The following is a 22,516-nucleotide window of genomic DNA, read 5'->3' on the forward strand; positions in this document are numbered from 1 at the left end:
CGAAGGAAGAGGCGCTACTCGCCCCCTGCTACACTTCCATACACTAGGCTAGATGTTGTTGGAGTGGCCCAGAGACAGGAAAATCAGCAGTTTTATACTCTCGGGGTAGATTCGAGACCTTTCATGAATAATTTAGACACAACCACAGGCGTTTATTAGGTAGCTTACAGTTACACATCCAAACCGAAGGAGAAAGACACGATTGGTCAAAAATTAATTACAGAAATTCTGGATTGGCTAAGTTCATAAAAGATTTATATTGCCTACCCACAAATGAAAGAACGAAATTTAGTAAAGATCAAACTTATGAATACAAAATTTCTTCAAATAAAGTTCTTCCACTTCGCACCAGGGTGCATGGTCATAGTTTTTTTGTAGAGACATCTATCAGAGAATGTCCACACTTCTTGATCAATAGAAGACAAAACAAGTTGAACTCCACACAGTACTGACAACTTCGTAATCCAAAAAATTACGGTAGTGACATCTTCTGAGCAAACTTATGAGCTGATACAGTTGTTAAAGTTCAGAGTTTCTCCTGTAGAAGAGTACTTTAAGGCGGAAAATTCAAATGTGCGGCATAGAGGTGTACCAACCGGTACAATTATCAAAGTTGTATTGTAGGAGGATATCTATACTTCTGTTTACGTTGTAGTTGGATGAAAGAACAACCGAAATCATTCGTGCTTCACGTGTTTCTAACATAACATCAACATTGTCACTGAGTTGTTTACTCCAAGCTGGTTCAGCTTTTATTTCCCGCACTTCTCAGGCCTACTGTACAGTAAATGTCCTAATATACGCGGTATTATGTTTAGTTTCTCTTTGGCGGGGGATGAGGTGGTGGTACAACTGGCAAACCACCCTCTGTTACACTAACCAGGAGGGAAAGAGAAAGGGGTCCCACACTTCCAAGAATAAAGATATCGCTAAATAGGAGTGAATGGCCACGAGGGGCGTGAACTCTAGACTTTCTAATCCCAATACTGTTGGGGTGAGAAGAGAACGAGAATTGAACAAGTGAGGCTCCGATCCTAGTAGGAGCAGAGAGGACTTTTCAAATTTACCTTTGCCCCTGATGCGCTTTAAAATTCCACCAGCACACGACGCACGTCTGTTAGGTCATCGCCATCGGTAAGGTGTAACGTCAAATCGTCTGCATAACCACGCAGCGTAAAGTGTTCAATGTTTAAACGAAGGCCATTCAGAGTGCTGTCCAGTCTCCGGATAAGTGGTTCCATTGTTAAGATAAAGAGCAACATTGACAGTGGACATCCTTGGCGTAGATCAGCAGCCGTGATGTAGACGAAAGCTACATGCGCTTCAAGGTCGTTACAAGTTGTTCAGGGAAACGAAGATGACATAGTATCCTCCAAAGATAATTATGCGAAATCCTGTCAAAGGCTTTGCTGAAATCTATGTTTGAAATTCAGCAGGCTCTTCAGAAAAAACGGAATAATAAAGAATTAAGTCACGGACTGCCAACAAATTATGCATAATAGTCCTACCTGGAACCCCACACGTTTGCCCAGTACCAATGAGTGTAGGAATAATGTTTTATTCTATTAGCTACCACTTTAGCAAATCATTTATAATCAGTATTTAGGATAGTTATTGGTCTATAATCCGACACATATCGGCAGCTTACTTTCTTCGGAATCATTATAATAATGCCTTCCGTAAATGCGGACGGAAATCTTACACGGAATGCGTAGTTAAGAACTTGGGTAAGGTCATCTCCAATCATGGACCAGAAGCGTTTGTACCATTCATAAGGGAAGCCATCCATTCCGGGCGTCTTATTAGGAGCAGCTTTCTTGAGAACCTGTTCTAATTCCTCTTTGGCGATAGGTCTCATGAGGAAGGAGCGATCTTCTTCATCGACGTATGTTTCTACAAGAGAAAGCATGTTGTCCACACCTATGCCAGACTCGTCATCGTCTGCAAACATTTCGTGGAAGTATCGTTCACCCTCGCGTAGCAACTCATCTTTGGAGTTAAGAAAGTTCCCCTGAGAGTCTATCCACTGGTATAAAAATTGTCGCTTAGCAGATTTACGCATCTTTACTACGTGGTGTAAAGATATCCTTTCCTTGTCCAAGAGGGAAGATCTTTTAACGTGTTGCTGAAGACGTTGTAAATGTTGCTCTTTGAGCCGTAAGATGGTCTGTTTAATCGTTTTCGTTTCATTGAACACATTTTCTCCACGTTTTTCTTTGGAATGTAAATCGCACATTACCCGCTCATAGAATTCTAGACTAGAATGAAGTTCCCGCCGGTGTTCATAATCTATGTTCCTTGCCACTGATTTCATAGCCGGTTTCAATTTCCTCACCCCGAGTCCATAATATTCCTATAACGCGAAAGACTGCTTTTACACTGATGATACGTAACTCTAAATCGCTGAACATCTTCCTCAGCCCTAAGAAAATGTTTATTCATTTACCAAATCCCCCTTCCTGGCTGAGAAATGGGTAATGTAGCAAAGTTTAACGTGAAGATTACGCTATGATGATCGCTGAATGCAACTGGTACGACTCTGCAGTGTTCTAGAATATTTGCCTTTGTTGCAGAGATATACGCTCTGTCTATCCTAGATTTTGGTATCACCGCTGCAAAATGTATTCTCAACACGAGGAGCATAAAGTGTCTCTCAAACATCAGCCAACTGCATTCTTTGTACTAGCATCTGCAGTCCTGGGCAGAAGTTAAAAACACCTGTCGAGTCACGGGGTTGTAAAATGCAATTGAAGTCGCCCATCAGAAGAACAGCATTCGGTGTCGCTATATGTGGTAGAATGTCCTGAGTGAAAAATGAATTCCGTTCCTGTTTAAACAGGGAACCAGATGGACTGTACACGTTAATGATCGTGTTATTATTAAAGGAGGCTGATAATATTCTTCCCCGTGTGGTCCATTGTAATGTCCGTTAGGTTAATCCCTTTCCTATACACAATAGCAGTTCCTCGAGCACTATCACCAATGTTTACTACATAATCATAATTAAATAAATAGTCTAAATGACTGCTGTTCACTTCTTGTAACAAAAGAATATCAACATACTCCTTTAAGAAACGTCCCAACAGGCCCAACGTTGTGTCACTTCTCATTCCGTTTATATTAAGAGTGGCGAAAGTCGTTAGAACTGAAGGCATAACAAGAAGACAGAGCAACGATAGAAACAGGAGATTGATAAACATTTTGGTCGACTGCAAAAATCACCTTCGCCCAAACTATTTTTTATGTGACTTACGGTGGTCTTCCATCCGCTCAACACTTTTCCGAGGCGAACGCAAGCGAGGATCTCTCAACTCGGGTCGCTCCTCGTGGGAGACCGCCTCACGTTGCACCTGTTGTGAAGGCAAGTTGGTGGGGCTGTGCTATATTACTGTCTCGCTGTTGTGCTACTTGATCAGTGCCCATCAGGTCCGACAGACGTATATTATTCCCTTGTTCGGCAGGTTCAGGAGAAGTGCATACAGGAAGGTTGGTGCTGTGTGTGATATCATCACTAGAGGGAAGAGGATCAGAAGTTGATTCCGTACCAACAGGTAATTGAGACATTCCCATATCTCGATTAGATGATGGGATGGAAATATCAGTAGCCTGGGAAGAAGGTGCATGGTCGCCAGTGAATTCATTTGTCGATGACAGAAAGTAATTATGGGAAGAGGATACACTACTGTCGATTTTCATCCGTTTAGTTGTTGTTTCTTGAAGAGTAGGAAACTCTGTGAGGTCCGCCATACGAACGTGTGTGTTGTTTACGTTCCGCACTTCGCCGGGCTGAGTTGAGGTCGCTGTGTTGCCAGTCAAGGTTACTGGCGGTGGACTAGTCGCTAACCCACTTGAGTCACCTGTACCAGCTGCAGTGTTGACAAGCCTCCTCTCGGCTAACCTAGTCTGACGTAAGGGGCATTCTGGTCGCAAATGAGTAGTGGAATTTCAGGCGAGACATGTACGCATTTGCCCATCATAAATAATTTGAGCACGGTATCCTTCTTCAATATAAATGAAAGATGGAATAGATGTTTTAAATTCCATTCGAAAAGCACTCTGAAGGCATATTGCTGAGACCAATCTTCTCTCCTGTGCTCACGCACGCCACATCCACAGGGCTTCGGTGACATCTCTCCACGCCATTTTTTCGGCTGGGTGGCGCTCATCTCTGCTGTTACCCAGTCGGCCCAAGGACAATCAAACGGACAGACGCCTCGTTGGCTGTCGCCTCCCCTCTCCACCATGTACTCGTGCCTAATCAAGGGCGTGGACACATCTTTTTCGCCGACTTCCATCCGTGACGAAATTCGCCGCAATGGGACTTTTGTGGACGCAGTTCTTCGCCTCCAGGATGGCCTCTCCGGACAACCCTCTCCAGATGTCGTCGCCTTCTTCCGCTTTCCAGGCCCACCGCTCGGCATCATTGAAAATGGCATACGATTATATGATGCAGACTACGCTGCGGTCGCTACTCCGGAGCATCTTCTCCAGCAAATGCTTTCCCTTCCTGACTTCCCCCTCTCTCCTACCATACCTCCCATCGTCACCCACTCCGCCCCCACGTTTACTACTACTACCACCGCCACCACCATCACCACTTCTGTCCATTCTGCTCCGTCGACTTCCACCTGCACTGTTTCGTCCTGTCACCCCTCTTCTATAATGTCTGCCCCAGTTATCTCCCTCCCTGCTCCTCCACCGCCGTCCCCTGCTCCCCTCACTGATGCCGATGTTGCAGCTCCGCCACTCTCCTCCGCCACTGCCGACTTCTCAGTACCAGCTCCCGACCCGCCTTCGTCATCGAGCTGTGTCATCCGTGGCCTGGACCCAGCCTTCAACGAGCCAGACATCCTGGCTGAACTGACCTCCGCCGGCGTTCCAGCCCGTCGCGCGCTCCGCATCTTTAACTCCAGCGGCCCGACCTTCATGGTTCGTCTCCAGGTCTCCTCTGCAGCCGCCGTCGACCACCTCATCACCACCGGCGTCCGGTTTCGCGGGCGAACTTATCGAGTGGAGCCTTCTCGCTCCCCACCTCGTACCTCTTCTCCTCGCCCGCCGTCCACCCCGCCACCCACGTCGCCACCGCCAGAGGTCCCCTTACCAGCTCCACAGCCTCCCTTCTTCCTCCCACCACTCCCGACCCTAGACCTCTTCCGTCTTCTTGCTACCTCCCTTACCAACATTACCGCCTCCCTTTCCTACCTTCTCTCTCAATACTCCGCCCCGCCTTACACCCAATTTCTACCCACCCCGTATCTGTAATACTCTTTTGTACATGTCTGTAACTACTGACATTCTCTGTAACGCGCGCCCGAGATCCCTTTTTTTTTCAATAAAGTCAATAGTCCCCCTTTTCCTTGCTGTTCGTGGGGGTTAGCCTTCGCGGGGGGCTTTGCGGGCTTCGCCCTGGATTCCGACTTGTTGTGCCGGTGCCCTTACGCCAGCTTCATTTACTTTTTTTCCTTTTCCGGTGTGTACGACACACACCTCTGTTTTCAGTTTCTCTCTCTGCCATTTTTTTCCGCTCTACGGCCTAAGAGCTCCTTAGTAGAGCTGATGGCCCGCCCCTCCTTGATTGCGGTGGGGAATGAACTAACTTGTTTAAGTAAGTAAGTACTCTCCTGTGCTCGATAATTTTGCCGTATTTACTAAGCACCGAGTTAAAAGATTCTATCGGGACTTCTGGTGGTACATTTAACACTCGAACCGTTTTCTGTACTGTTTCCGCATCACTGATTTTAACCTTCCCTATCCAACCATTCTGTAATGCCATACTGTGTGTACCCTGATAGTTATAAACCAGTCTTTCAAAAAGAGTAGTTGATATTACATTGATGAGGGAAGCATTTTCTAGGTTGTCCAGCTGAATCCCCTCATTGAGTTTCAAGAAGTGTTGGATCCATTCATGAGTTTCCCATGCCGAAGGTCGATTGTCGCTTTCGAAGGTACATTTCAAGGTATTTTTACGTGTGAATCTTGTTGCCATGTTTGATTTCTACGTAGTTACACAATGAAATCACTTGAATTACAGTTAACTATCACAGTTATTAGACTCGTTTACAGTACTGTTATACTGTTCAATACAACACAGGCACGTTTCACCGCGTGTAGCGGCCAACTGATTTCCCTTGAAAATTACGTGTTTCTTTACCACAAAACCGGCATACACCTGATACATGTAGACCTAGTTGATAATTGTGTAATTTGTGTGTGTTTGAGCAACATTATTTCATATTGGTTACTGTGAGTGAGAGCGCCACAACACAAATACCTGGCTGAATGGTCCGGGTTCATCTCAACACATGGTGCCAGGAAGAGCATCCAGCCGTAAAACTGGGCCATATCAACACAATTGATGTTGACCGCATTTTGTTCTGTTTCAGAGAAAAATTCGACGAGTTCCACTGAACCGATCTATGAGAATATCGAGAATGGCCGCGTGAGATCCGTTGAACTACAAGACTGTACCAGTAAGTATGACGTCTCTCTTGAAAGCTGATTCGAGGTTTGTTGGTTACAACATCAGCGAGAGTTCTCTAAACATCTTTCTTTTTATAGCTTGCCATATTTAATAGTGGTCAATCATTTTATAGTTATGCGATGAAACCTAGAGAAGCCCAAGACATTATCAGAGATGCCTGTGTGGATCAGCCTCACTATCCCAAGATAGCGGGTACGAGCCCGGCAGAGGCACAACATGTCGTACGATGTCGGCATGTAACAGATCATTAAAACTCAATGATAGACGGCCAAAAGAGATTCTGTTTACTCTGTTATCTAGTAGGCCGAGAATGAAACGGAACGAGCAAGCAGCCAGATGGCGTCAAGTTAAAATATCTGCACGCGGTAATACGATTATTATTATTGTCCGGCTCTGCGGTGTAGTGGTTAATGTGATTAGCTCTCAACCCTGGAGGCTCGAGTATGATTCCCGGCTCTGCCACGAAATTTAAAAAGTGGTATGAAGGCTGGAATGGGGTCCACTCAGCCTCAGGACGTCAACTGACTAGAGGGGGTTCGATTCTCACCTCATCTGTCCTCCAAGTCGTTTTCCGTGGTTTCCCACTTCCCATCCAGGTAAATGCCGGTATGGTACTTAACTTAAGGCCAGGCCGCTTTCTTCCCTCTTCCTTGTCTATCCCTTCCAATCTTCCCATCTCCTCACAAGGCCCCTGTGCAGCATAGCGGGTGAGATCGTCTTGGGCACTTGGAGAGGTACTGGTCCTCCTCCCAAGTTGTATCTCTCTGACCCGAATTCACACACTCCACGACACTGCCCTTGAGGCGGTAGAGGTGGGATCTCTCGCTGAGTCCGAGGCATAATCCAAACCTGGAGTCTAAAGAGATTAAGACAGAATTATTATTATTATCAAAGTTGTATTGTAGGAGGATATCTATACTTCTGTTTACGTTGTAGTTGGATGAAAGAACAACCGAAATCATTCGTGCTTCACGTGTTTCTAACATAACATCAACATTGTCACTGAGTTGTTTACTCCAAGCTGGTTCAGCTTTTGTTTCCCGCACTTCTCAGGCCTACTGTACAGTAAATGTCCTAATATACGCGGTATCATGTTTAGTTTCTCTTTGGCGGGGGATGAGGTGGTGGTACAACTGGCAAACCACCCTCTGTTACACTAACCAGGAGGGAAAGAGAAAGGGGTCCCACACTTCCAAGAATAAAGATATCGCTAAATAGGAGTGAATGGCCACGAGGGGCGTGAACTCTAGACTTTCTAATCCCAATACTGTTGGGGTGAGAAGAGAACGAGAATTGAACAAGTGAGGCCAGATAGGATGGAAAAGTGGGGAGCCTGACAGTGCTGGAGTAACCTTGGCCACCAACCGACACCTTCAGTTTGAAAGCTCTTGATCCCCTTTTAAGTCATCTTTTACGACGGGAGGGGTGGTGTTGGCTCTGCCATTTACTTCTGAAAAGGCTGTACTGTGGTCGTGCCTCGTCTCCTAAGTGAAGTACAAGGAACTTGCGTGGACAAACTCTCATGTCTCATGTAAACGCAGACCGTCCAATGGTATTGTTACTCTCCGAGACTTAAGCACCTGTTAACATGCTGAGTACGAGTCGGCTCCACAGCTACGCGATGCATTTTTTCAGAAATTTGCTGGCGAAATGCCAAATTCACGAGCTCAGATTTACGTAATTTTAAATAAATATATTTTAAATAAATTTGTAACTGCTGGCTGAGTGCTCAATAAAAACATGCGCGCACAGGAACAGTTTTAACATTGTTCAAAACCTGTTGATCCAGCTACAAGTGTGACATATTTTGAGTGGTATCTTGCATCATTGCATGATCGTTTATTCGACCCACAGTTTGTGTTTTTTCGGATAAGACCTGTTTTCATTTTTATGGTCATGTGAACAGTCATAACTCACGCTATTGGTGTTTGGTGCGCTGTTAGTGCAAGACGAATGATTGAGCCTATTTTTTTCGAGTCGACAGGAAATGCAAACTGGTGGGGTAAACTGAAAGAAAGAGTGTATCGAAGAAGCCCTCACGTATTGGAGGAACTGGAAGTGGCAGAACTCTCAGCCAGATTGTGGTTACCAGATGATGACACTTCTCGATCTTTTATAAGGTAAGAGTACACGTACGGTCTGAGAGACTCTGTAGTTACCATTCTTGTCCAAACACTTGTTCCCTTCCTGATGACGGCATGATAAACTGCACGTATAGCATACTGGACAAAGGGTCTTCGTCCGGAACAACGTCCTTCGTAAACTTTGCTCGACCAGTACTGAGGACATCTGCTTTGGCTCTCACAAGAGAAGGGCACGGACCTGACGAGTACTTCGTGCGACCTGGAGAACGCGCTAACGTCTGAACTGGCGCGGTTGTCTACGCAGAAGTGTAGCGCCTGCTGAGATCACTCATTTTATTCTATTCGTAGCATGTCCCGAAAATGATGTAGCAGAATTAATAATAGTTATAATAATTAATAATTCTTGTATTTATAAAGGCAATAGAATAAGGTTCTTATAAGGAAAATAAAGGTTAATCAGTAATACAAGGAACAACAAACCCGAAAGCAAGTTACTCCTTATAGGGTTTTGCAACAAACATGCTCGTGGCTGAAAGCACACAGCGGTTCTACACAAACCTTACCTAACGAAGCGAGCCTAAGGGCTTAATCTGACATGTTCCAAATGCTTCTTTCAACGCAAAAAGGACTTTGCCTATGTTGATTACCACTACACCAACAACCGCTTGTCCCATACAACGACTGGACAGCGCGAGTTGCGGGTAGTCGAGCGCGCTGATTCAAACATACAAACTTACCGCTTTCTGTAGGTTGCACGAGTTAATTTCCAAAAGAACTAGTTTGCTCCTTGTGTTATTCTTGGCTCATTTAACGTGTGATTCGCCGGTACGCGCCATTCCCTTATGAGTTTCTCTGAGCTAGAATACGCAAGCTCTATGTGCTTCAATTAGTGGTCACAAGGTATGAGAGGAGAACAAACTACCGCCTCCTAAAAGATATGAAAGAGCTTTCTCAACGTCTCTGCCACTTTAAACAGCAGCAGCGCGCCGAGACGTGTGTCGAAGTAGAATACAGGCATGGTACCTCGTGGACTTGAGCTCAGCTGGGCTACCTGGAGGAGTGCTACTGGAAGATCTACGGCCAACCTCAAGAGGTGGGGGTATTTAGGAAATCGAACAGAACTTTATGGTAGTGAGGAAAAATAAACTACCCCACGCATGTCCTTCAAGACCTCGTTCAAGCGACCAAAGAGGGAACTGCTGTCGCTAATTATTGGATGGAATCAGTGTGACTGAACGAATTGTATCTGTGAAGAACCGTGTATTTTGTGTAATGCAACTTTTACGTTATTTTTATGTATATTTGTATTTGTGATTTGTCACAAAATAATATTAATCGCTGAATTGTTTACCATCCAGGTGATTCTTCTGCGGTACGAAGAGATGGAAACAATTTTGTGGCAACTCTTATGGGGTTTGCCAACGGCCGTAGCCGTGTTGAAACACAGGATCCCGTGAGATCTCCGAAGTTAAGCAACATTGGGCGTGGTCAGGAGTTGGATGGGTTGCCACGCGCTGTTGGGGGATAAGGGAATGGAGGAGCGGAAAGGAACTGGCCACCCTACCACACGTAAACTCCGGCTCAGGAACACATCTGCGGAGGTTCGGACCTGCCTTCGGGCAGTATAACCCTTACCTTACGTTATATGGTATGAAGAGATGGAACAATTTTTTGCCAAGTCGGGAATGTAGAGAGGATGGTCCAGTCAGCATGAGAAGTGCAGGTCGCGCTGTGTGACGCTCTACTGAGCCACTCCCCCGCTGCCCAGAACTGGGCCGACCAGACATCCTGTGATTTCCCTATGCATCATGAGGTGGCAGATTTGGTATATCAGTGGAACAAGAATGGTGACTCAGTGTCCTACTACTGCGTATTCTTGTTTCTCCTCGTAAAATAAAGTATCTCTGGGCGACCTCTGCTTACCTTACTTTGTGAAGCGCCTTTGTATTTCATTAACATGGAGACAGCTTTAAAGAGAGAATGTAATTTGAGTGCTATATGCGTTTTGGTATCGCAAAGTTTCCTAAATAGAGTTTGTATAGGGTATTCCTACCACAGGAAATGTACCATATCTTCCTCTATATTTCGCAGAATATTAGTGTGTCGAATGTTGAGGGATATACTGTATTTTTTTCACTTATATATTCATGCGTTCACGCCTATTTACTCCGCAAGCTATTCTTTTAGACCCATAAAATATGGTTGCTCTCAGTAAGAATTTGAATGTTTTAAACTATATCTGATTTAACAGTTTGATTTTGTGCGTCGAACATTAATGGAGGAATAAAGCTTTTTAAGGGGTGAATGTCTCGAAATATTTGTTCAGATTAGGATATAGAAGACATGTTCGTGCCTGAAACTGTTTAGGAAGAATGGATATTGTGTTTTTGCCATCTCAATCGCATAAGAGAGAAATGTTTTGAAGTATTTTACACCTAGGAAATAAAAGAAGACCCTTCTCGTAAAATTACAACTTTGTACGCCAAATGGGTTTGGAGGATTAATAATTTAGTTTACGGAGCTAAGCTCATTTGACACTTAAGCGGTGGAACGTGCAAAAATATTTCCTATTTCTTACCTAAAATTAAAAATATATACCGCTATTTTTAATTTTGTCTTCGTACGTTAAACCGTTTTGGAGTACAGAATTAATATATTTGTTTTGGGATCTTAACCGCCATTCAATTCTCTGAGGCGTTAAATTCGTTTCAAACATTCGGTTATTTAACAACTAGGACATCATTTGACATTTCAACGTCGTAATTCAAACGGTTTATTATAAACGTATATTGTTGTCGTCATTCCTCATCCCCCAGTGAAAACCCCTTAAGGGTGTATTGTTTTATGTCCACTTGTTATTTGTATCCTCATAAAAAAGATTTCAGCTCCTTTTAAAGCCCCTTCAGTTGTTTCCCGCCCCCAACAAAAATGCGCGTTTCTGAATTTTTAAAGAGATTCCAAATACAAACTTTCATGTCGGTAATATATTCAGTTTTTGAGATATAAGTATCCTCACAAAATAATTCAACGCCTTTTCAGACTTTTTTACAGCCCCTTTAAGTGGATTTTATGAGAACACAAAAAATACGTGTTTACTTTTAAAGGAGATTAAAAATACCAATTTTAACGTCTGTAAAATGTTCAGTTTTTTATATATACTGTATATATGCTCATTTTAAAAATTTACCCCCTTCAACACTTCCCCTTGAGTGGATTTTCAGAAAACAAGTTATGCGTATTCCTTTACTTTTACAGGAGATTCCATATACCAATTTTTGAGATATACTCATTTTAAGAATTCACCCCATTTGTCACTTCTTCATCACCCCGTAAGTAGATTTTTTTTAAAACGTACTTTTTAATTTTTAAAGGAGGTTCCAAACACCATTTTTCATTACTGTAACATCTTCAGTTTTTGACATACAAGTATCCACATGAAGGATATTCAACCCCTTTTTCAGCTTTTTCACCCTCCGTTAACAGAATTTTCGGAAAAATACGTGTTTCTTTATTATTAAAGGAGATTCCAAATGCCAATGTTCATGTCTTTAAACTGTTCAGTTTTCGAGATATAGATACACTCATTTAAAACATTCACCTCTCTTTTCACCCCCTTAGCGTCGGAATATCCAAAAATCCTCCCTTAGCGAGCACCTACATTGCAATATGAATGGATCCCCAACATTTCATTTCTTAATGTCCAATAGATGATGAATCAGTCAGGCGATGGCAATGTCGCTCTTCGTTTGTCCTAGTCTTACCAGTTCAACAAACAGTCAGCGTTTTCTATTTTTAGATATTGATTCAGTTTGATTTTTCTGATTTCAGACGGAACGTCGGGGTTTTCAACTCAACGAGTGCACAAGGACGGCGAGAAAGAGACTTACCACTTAATAACCAGCGGCAGTGTTAACAAGTCATCCGAGAGTGAATGTGAACTTTGAGACACGCGACGTTTGTTTAACAAATGACTGAAGTTTGAAAATAACGCCTTAGGGTGCTTACTTATCTTTTTGTCCTTCGAAATGCTGCCTTCCTCTTAACGTTGTTCCACTTATGGGACATCAGGTGCAGTTCAGTCTGATCTTTTAGACTGAATGGGATCCTCGGTTTGGAAAAGTCTGTTGAGGTTAGATAAATTGATAAGGTGATGTTCGTCAAAAATTTAGAAATGAACAGCTTCTTCAGATGTTTCTTTTCATATCTGCTCTAATTCTGTAAAATTTTCGCTCAAATATCTCAGTACCATGCCTTTGCTGGCACTATGTCTTCTGGTATGGGCTGTCTCAGTCTCATCCTTGGCTTTGAGCGATGCTAGTAATATACAGCCAGTCCCTGTTATGAATGCTGTGAAAATATCACTCATAGGGTCGGTTGGTGCGTGCATTTCAGTGGGCTTGGCAACTTTTGGCGCAGTGAGGAAAGCAACGGGAAACTACCTAACTCCTCATTTCCCTAGTACGCCTCTTCAGTGATGCCTAGACCATCTATGACAGCTGTTGGCGTACCTGTGGAGGATCAAACCAGCCTTCGGGCTGAATACCCAACATGCATACATCTCATACTTGAGGTTCACAACACCGTTGATGTCAAAACACTTCCACCTTCGAACTCACCAGTTACACTTCCTTCAGACTTGGTGAATTCTTGCGGACCACTGTTTTCCCCAGTTTAAAACAGAACCGAATGTTGATACGCTGCTCAGGCATATCGACAATCTCAATACCAAACGGACAATTGGTGAACGATAACTAACTTGTGCAGCGAATGTCTTGTTAAAGGGTACCAGGAACTACGCGCTTAGTGCGAATACGAAGTCGATGAGTTGTGATGAGCCGTCAATGTGGTAACATCAATCATCCTTTGTTTGGACATCCGGACATGAAAAACATCAACAATTCAAAATGTCATTTTTACTTCCTAAAATAGAGTAAGCTTGATACAATTCAAAAATGTATAATTTATTTATATTTCTGTAACAAATTGTTATTTAAATATTGTGGAACCACTGCCACCTCATTTTAAGCAAACGATGGCAGCGTAATGAAGAAAACAATGAAATGGCGTATGGCTTTTAGTGCCGGCAGTGTCCAAGGACACTTACCAGGTGCAGGTCTTTCGATATGACGAAATAAATGCAATTATAAGCCTATAATCACGTTAATTAGTTGTATTTATGAATATGGTAACTGTTATAAAAACTATTTCACAAAATGTGACAGATTTTAGACACAACACTCTACACCGCAATTGCCAGGTTTTTCACGTTTCATTATGCAAACATTAAAAAAGAGAAACATGCCTATGATATCCACTGTTTGAAAATACATCTTTGAATAAAATATCAAGGTGTGAATCAGTGCCGGATTAAGGTGTTTGGGGGCCCTGGGCTATTTAACAATGTGGGGCCGCTTCTTCGTAACATCACACAAGACGAGCACACTGAAGTCGTTATAGAACCACTTCTACCTAAATTTATGAATAGGGAAGTGTTGAAATAGACTACAATTTTTCTCTATTTTTCATGTTAATATTTCACAATGTCAAAACATATTTTACATTTGTCTCATCATCACTATCAAATCGGCATACAAAACAGAACTTTTTTTTTTTTTTTTGCTATTTGCTTTACGTCGCACCGACACAGAGATGTCTTACGGCGACAATGGGATAGGAAAGGCCTAGGAATTGGAAGGAAGCGGCCGTGGCCTTAATTAAGGTACAGCCCCGGCATTTGCCTGGTGTGAAAATGAGAAACCACGGAATACCATCTTCAGGGCTGCCGACAATGGGGCTCGAACCCACTATCTCCCGATTACTGGATACTGGCCGCACTTAAGCGACTGCAGCTATCGAGCTCGGTCAAAACAGAACTTACAACGATATCATTCCCATTATCTTATTGGCATTACATGAATTTAAAATCTAAAATTTAAAACTAAATCAACATGTAAAAAGCTAGCATATTATGAGATAACGAAGGACATTGTAGTGTTATGACTTGTACTACTTTTTTACGTCATAATACTACAGTGTCCTTTGTTATATCATTAGCAAACTCGTTCCTGCCTGCAGTAAAGTATCGATTATCCGAATGTCGATCAATAGAAATATCAGCAAATAAAATATCTGCGTTATCTATATCCGCAGGTGCTGTGACAAAGTAACGTTTTCTCCTTCCTACGTCAGCAGCCTCACATCCAAAAATACAGAAATATCTTTAAAATGTATTATAATTGTAATCTAGGTCCATTTCAGCCAATTGTAACTCTTTTCATCCAAAGCTCACCTATTTTTTACTCCAACGTAGTTAAGAAGACTGCCGTTGCCGTCAGTGGCGCTCGTGGCAAGTATTAAAATGAAATGAATGATTGTACAGTTCGCAAAGGAACACAGGTCATTTTCTGTTTCTCCGATAAATTTAAAATAGGCTAGTTAAAGATGGTGTTGGCGGATCAAGATTAGTTCAAGAATTTGGAGCTGGAAGGACACAGTAATGAACATTTATACGAAGAGTTAATAATAATAATAATGTTATTTGCTTTACGTCCCACTAACTACTCTTTTACGCCGAGGTGCCAGAATTTAGTCCCGCAGGAGTTCTTTTACGTGCCAGTAAATCTACCGACACGAGGCTTTCGTATTTGAGCACCTTCAAATACCACCGGATTGAAGCAGGATCGAACCTGACTAGTTGGGGTCAGAAGGCCAGCGCCTCAACCGTCTGAGCCACTCAGCCCGGCTATATGAAGAGTGATACCTATTCGAAAATTATAAGTGCATTTGACAGTAAGGACGGAAGCTTGAAAGAGAAAAACTTTGAAAGTGTTTATTATCATATATGACGTAGGAGCAGACTTTTCCCCAAATGATCGGCTACCCACTTATCTGATCGTTCTCATTCCCGAATTCTTTCGGATAATCGATGTTGTACTGAATTGACCTAATTGCTCGTTGAGTAACTTTTACATTAAAAATGTCTTTTTCCTTGCCTTCATATTTGCAAATGACTGTAAAACATCATCGAATGGCAATTCATTTGTTATGTCATGTTCTAAAGACATGATAGTCAAACCGTCCAGGCTTGGTTGAAGCATCGATGACCTTAATTTATTTTTGACTAGCAAGATACCCGTGCTTCGCTACGGTATTATAATGGAAGTTATAATTGAATGCTTAACGTTTTATATATAATCCACCGAAATTGGCGATCTAACTCGTTTTCTGAGAGAATCCGCTAAAATTCGTAATCGGACTCGTTTTCTGAGAGATTACGGCAAAGTTCCTCCCATTTTTCAATCTTTCTTTCCAGCAATCGATTTCGTACTTCCCGGGCTAGGTCCAGGTATTCCACCCGGTCAGTTGGGTCCCTAAATCTTTGCCATCTTTTCCGATAAGCATATTTAATATGGATCAAATCCTTGAGGAGATCCGGCGTAGTGTCGTCGTGGGTGCCTTGGCGGTACTGAACCCGCGGTCGGACTGCAATCGTAGTCATTACCCGGCCAGGACCCGTTTCCAGCGCGGTTCGCACATTTTAACGACGATCCAGAACATTATTATTATTGTTAGGGTGGGTGATATTAGTTGAATTTAGGTTATTATTATTATTATTATTATTATTATTATTATTATTATTATTATTATTATTATTATTATTATTATTATTATTGGTGGTCTGGAACCCACATCAAGATGCAAGACGGCTATTTGGAGGTAAATTACATCTGCTGCCATTGTCATTGCTGACAATGTGACCAGCACCATCGTCGCGCGAAGGCAAGTGCGTGAGATTTCTTGCGACACGAATGATATACTTCCGTACATTATCGACCTTATTATAGAGGTGAACAATTGCACGGTCAATATCATTCATATCGTTTATTTCAAATGTGTTTAAATTTTTATTTATATGCCAGGAGAATCTACTGTAATCTAAATTTATGTTCTCCAAAGGAAAAGATGGCTCTTGAAAACGAACCCAGGAAAGATTAAAAGGATCACTTTATGATCAGAATAAGTACCGTACATTATGAACAGTAAAATCAATTGGTCTCAACTCCTTTTTCACCCCACCGCAGTTGATTTAACCCCTCCCCCTCCCCAAAAGAAGGCGGGTTTCCTTATGTTTAAAGGAGATTCCAAATACCAATATTCACGTCTTCTGTTACCTTCAGTTCTGAGATATAAGTATCCCCATAAAAATAATTTACTTTGTTTCACTTCCATTCACACTCTCCCTCCCCCCCCCCACCCATAAGTGAATTTCCCGTTAAAGATACTTGTTTCTTTAATAGTAAAGGATCTTCTGAATACCAATTATCACGACTTTAACATCTTCAGTTTTTGAGATATGTGTCCTCATAAAAGGAACCCACGCCCCCCAAGATGACTTCCCTCATAAACGCTCGTTTTCTTTGTTTTTGAAGGAGATCCAAATACCAATTTTCACGTCTGCAACAACTTTAGTTTGTATTAGATGTAAGTATCCTAATATAAAGAATTTAACCCCGTTTTCAGTCACTTTTACCCCTCCACCCAAGTGGTTTTTCAGAAAACAAAAACTGCATGTTTCTTTATTTTTAATAGAAAAAAATACTATTTTTCACTTCGGTAACATGTTAAGTTTTGAGATATACTGTAGAAATGCTCATTTTAAAATTTCACCCCTTTTTAGTTCCCCTAAAGTGGAGTTTCCAAAAAACCCAATGTTTCTTTACTTTTACAGGAGATTCCAAATACCAATTTTTACGTCTGTAACATTTTACGTTTCTGAGATATATTGCAATTTCTAAAAATTTACCACGATTTGTCACTACTGTTTAACCCCCATTAATTGGATTTTCCAAAAACAAAAAAATACGTGTGTCTTTATTTTCAAAGGAGATCCGAAGTACCAATTTTCAGGTCTGTAATATCTTCAGTTTCTGAGATATAACCATCCTCATTAAAGGTATTCAACACCTTTTCCCCCTTTTCTCCCCTCCTATTGGGATTTTCCGAAAACAAAAACTACGTGTTTCCTTATTTTTAAAGAAGGTTATAAATACCAATTTTTACATCTGTAAACTTTTGAAATTTTGAGATATAGATACACTCATTTTAAAATTTCAGCCCCGTTTTCACCCTCTTAGCGACGGAATAGCCAAAAATCCTCTCTTAGCGAGCACCTACATGTTAATATGAATGTATCCCCAAAATTTCATTTCTTTATGCCCAGTAGTTTTGGCTCGGCGATGATGAATCAGTCAGTCAGCTTCTAAAGAAGGCGGTGACTTGGTAGTCAAGACACACTTCCTGATCTTGATATTTTAACAATTTATTACGGTTAATATTCATGTTTATTATAGATTTTATGGTCTTGATGATATTTTGAATTGTGTTTTGTGGTTTACATTGTGGCTTGTGTCGTTTTCTGCGTTTATAGTTGTTTTGTCGTATACTTATAGATTAGTACACGTGTTTATGGTTGCTATGTTATTCTATATCACAAATATTTTGAAGATTAACTAAGACAGTCTTCGTTTAGGACAATATTATGGCAGGCTTTAGGCCCTTATGAGTAAGAATTGCATCATCTCGTGGCCACATTATTTGTGGCTAAACAGTCACATACGATACGAACAATTTAGGTTAGATGCTGCATTTGGACATTTGATTGGATATGTTGGATTTATATAACAAATCGTATAGATTGTTTTAATGATCTGCATCTGATTTTCCTCTATGACATTACCAATCTACAACCTCCGCGATATCATTGTGGGGTACCTTCTATGACGGCTTTGTTGGTCGATTTCTGTACCACTGTCGTTGAACATATGACGATATATAAACATTATTATTATTCTGACACTTCACATCAGCTGTTTACCTTTGTGTTAGCAGTGGAAAGAACTATCTGACTCGATAAGATCTATCATGCAAAAACAGCATTATTACAGATTAGCCAAACACTCCAGAGCATGGTCGATTCTCGGGAAGTATCAAGCACTTCAAGTGCTGTGCCCACATTTATTGAATGTAAGATATGCCACAGAAAGTTTACAACGAGGGGCATTAACATACATATAGCCAGAGCTCACGAGCCATTATCTCAGGACTCATCATTGGTAGATAGTGAACAATTGCACGTAAATTTAGGAATTCCTCAGGCATCTCAAACTCTTCACACAAGTTTATCAGCTAGACACACTGCCAATTCTTCAAGTCAGGCATTTGACAACATAAATTGTCAGTGTCCACACTGCGGATGTCATTACTCCAGTTCCCGTGGGGTCAAAATACACATCCGCAGAGCTCATCCTGATATTCACCGTCAAATTTTAGTTTCTAGAAATCGACAGAGGGCTGATCCCTCTCAAAATATCGAAACAATCGTTCAAGAAAGTGACCCTCGTGCTAACACGGAAACTAAAGATGTCAACACATTCTCGCATAAATTTAAGCTGAAAATGATGCAGTGGCGAAGTAGATTTTTAGAAAATTTGACAGACGAGCAATTTAACCATGAGATTAATATTTGGTGTGAGTTCTTGGCTTCTGCGATTGATCTTTCTTCCTGGCCCTAAACATCCGTCACGGAAATGCAACCAGTATAGGAAAAATAAACAAACCACAGACTACCAGAGGAAACATAAACAGACAGCCAATCCTGCTCGGGCAACAAAACGAGACCGAATAAAACGCCGAGAAAAATACAAATATCACCTTACGCAGTACCACTTTTACAATCCGCGCAAAAAGGCTATTATATCTGTTTTAAATTCCAATGCTGAAAACTGTAAAATTCCATCGGATGAAATATTCCATGATTTCTCTGAAATTCTCGGGCAACCTAATGACATGATTCGATCCGAATACCCATCTCAAACAAGTGACGTTGATAGGGAACAAATTGACATATTTTTAATGATACTAAAAGCCCAGATGAAATCAGATTTTCTGTTAATCATATAGCCGTAGACACATCACCCGGTGTCCGACTCGTTGGCTGAACGGTCAGCGTACTGGCCTTCGGTCCAGAGGGTCCCGGGTTCGATTCCCGGCCGGATCGGGGATTTTAACCTTAATTGGTTAATTCCAATGGCACGGGGGCTGGGTGTATGTGTTGTCTTCATCATCACTTCATCTTCATCACGACGGGCGTCAAATAGAAAGACCTGCACCTGGCGAGCCGAACCCGTCCTGGGATATCCCGGCACTAAAATCCACACGACATTTCATTTCATCACCCGGTCCAGACCACCTCCTCGTCAAAGACAGTATTGCAGTCGACATAATACCTCACATTGCTACACGTATGTTGAAAACTGGGGTTGCACATTCTATCTTCAAAAAGGCCAGGACTGTTCTAATCCATAAAGGTGGAGATACACTCAATATTAAGAACTGGAGACCTATCACAATCTGTTCAGTAATAAGGAGAATAGTTGAGCGGATCCTTGACAGGCGTCTTCGTGAACATGTTGTCTTAAACCCCAATAAACGAGGATTTACTAACTCCTCTGGAACGCAAGTCAACACTGCGATACTCGACTCTCTTCTCCGTGAAGCCAAAACAAACAAGCCAATCTGACTGCTATTTTCTTAGATATACAGAAAGCATTTGACAGCGTTGGTCATGCTCATTTGAATGAGACACTTGGGTCGTTACCAATTCCAACCAAATTTACGAATTTAATCATGAATCAGCAAACAGGAAATGTCACACAAATTCAGACTCAGGGAAGTAAAACAAGACCTCTCTTGATAAGCAGGGGAGTTATGCAAGGTTCTCCTCTGTCGCCAATCCTGTTTAATCTCGCCATCAATCACATTCTGGATGACCTTAGCGAAACGTCTATATCTACCCAATATGGCTTTCAGTTGAGTCCAGATCGTGAAGCTCTAACAGTATTAAGTTTTGCTGATGATGTAGTTATTGTTGGAAAATATTCTGAGTCAGCTTTAGTACTTGCTCATGCGGCCATACATCAACTACAAGAAATTGGACTTAACATCAATATTGGAAAATGTAAAGGAATATGCATCAATCATGGTCACCTGTCAGAAGAAAATCTATTCACGGCAGATGAAAAACAGATACCATGTCTGAAGAAAGGAGACTCTATTAAGTATTTGGGTGTAAATTTATCCAATTAAATTACTTTCCAGTCCGTCGAGGTCCTAAATAAGCTCAAAAACACCCTAGAGCTCCTCATTTCTTCACCGCTTTTGCATTCCGATCAAAAATTTGTAATCATAAACACTTCAATCTGTCTCAGTTTGGTATATAAATTTCAGACAGTACCACCACAAAATATTACAGTCAAATTTATAAATGACGCCGATATTATGATTAGGCGAACATTAAAAGAAATTTTGCAACTTCCCATGTATGTCCCGAATGATATGATATACGCTGAAATGAAATTTAAAGGTCTGGGTTTATTTTGTGTATCATGGGAAATATATCTGCAACAAATTAATGCATGCAAAATTTTGAAATCTTCCAATAACATTTTTTTTACATTCAATGAAAAACTTATGTCAAAAAATCAGCACGAGCCTCACCGCATTGAATGTAGCAGCAACAGACTCTATTCGAGACAAAAGACATGGTTTTGTAGATACAAAGAAAGTCCAACTCGAATTGAGAAAAGCTTTTGACAACTGGAACAAGAAAGAGCATAAAGGCAAAGGTGTAGTCCTATTTAAACAGTATACTCCAGCGAATACATGGATTCGTGATCATAAAGGATTGTCTTGCAGTGAATGGCGTGTTGCAATAAAAATGAATGCCAATGTTTCTGTTGTGTGTACTATACCTGGCAGATCCCAGGGCAACAGCCTCTGTCGGCGTTGCCACAGAGAGTTCGAAACACTTTCACATGTCCTGGGAGCCTGTCCACATGGTGAATTACTACGCACCTCACGCCATAACGTAGCCAGATCAATGATAGCTAACGCTTTGAGAGGACAAGGTTACAATGTCTATGAAGAAGTACATGGTCTCTCCAACAGAGGAAGCAACCGACGCATTGACATTATTGCTTTCAAGCCATCCTGTTCTGAAGGTTTCATCATTGATCCAACAATTAGATTTGAGACCAACGAAAACCAGCCGGAAGAGGTCCATGCAGAAAAAAGAAGAATTTATGAAGAAACGGTGGACTTCTATAAGCGAAAGTATAAGCTCTCATCCATCTCTGTAATCGGCTTGATGTTAGGTGCTCGAGGAACTATTTTTTGTCAACTTCTGCAATACCTTTGGGCTGAATAGAGATTTTGTATATAACATCGCGATTACCATACTCAAGAAGTCTATCATGATCTTCAAGAACCATGCTTGCTGTTTGACATCCCTCACTCGATTGCCTACACGTAACATCATACGATATCCATACATTGTTGTTAAGGTACTCTCTGTCTTTGGGCAACCTGCAGCTGTTGCAGGAAGATTGTACAATAAATACAACAATATATATATATACATACAGATTAATGCCAGTTTAGAGAAAGAACGCTCTGCTTCGTAATTGGTTATAGGAATTACCAAATACAATTTCAATGCATTTTGAAATACACTAATCAAATAATTTTCGTATATGTATTTAGCTATCTCCTGGCAAGTAACTACATCTACACTTTTAATGAAATCATAAAAATGTTTAATTTCTAGTTTCAAGGATTCATCAAGATCATCTCTGTAAAAACGTAAACAGTTATTAAGAGAAGTTTCATCCACAGTAAATGAAGTCTTACAATTTACTAGAAACTGGAACAATGACTGAAATGTTTTGTAAGACTGAAGACGATTATAAAGTCCACCACATAAACTATCAATTATCACCAAAAATGTTTCCACTTCAAATTATTTTCTTCCTTTCAGAATAGTCTCGTTAAGGGCATTACCATCAACATATCTCTTCATTGATTGTCTTTCAGATGTATGCTCAAAACCTGTGAG

At 41.4% G+C, this 22,516-nt stretch overlaps 1 protein-coding gene across 1 annotated transcript in view; it reads left to right on the forward strand.

Annotated features, from left to right (window-relative positions):
* LOC136866889 (receptor-type tyrosine-protein phosphatase H) overlaps window positions 1-14,148 on the forward strand; it is an 819,913-nt gene extending 805,765 nt beyond the window's left edge. The window contains exons 24-25 of the mRNA XM_068227107.1: window positions 6,384-6,470; window positions 12,394-14,148. Of these exons, the coding sequence (XP_068083208.1) occupies window positions 6,384-6,470; window positions 12,394-12,509 (203 nt within the window). The 3' untranslated portion in view covers window positions 12,510-14,148. The remainder of the gene's footprint in view (window positions 1-6,383; window positions 6,471-12,393) is intronic.
* Window positions 14,149-22,516: the final 8,368 nt, after the last annotated feature.

Source organism: Anabrus simplex, chromosome 3 (assembly GCF_040414725.1).
Source record: "Anabrus simplex isolate iqAnaSimp1 chromosome 3, ASM4041472v1, whole genome shotgun sequence".
NCBI classification, from domain to species: Eukaryota; Metazoa; Arthropoda; class Insecta; order Orthoptera; family Tettigoniidae; genus Anabrus; species Anabrus simplex.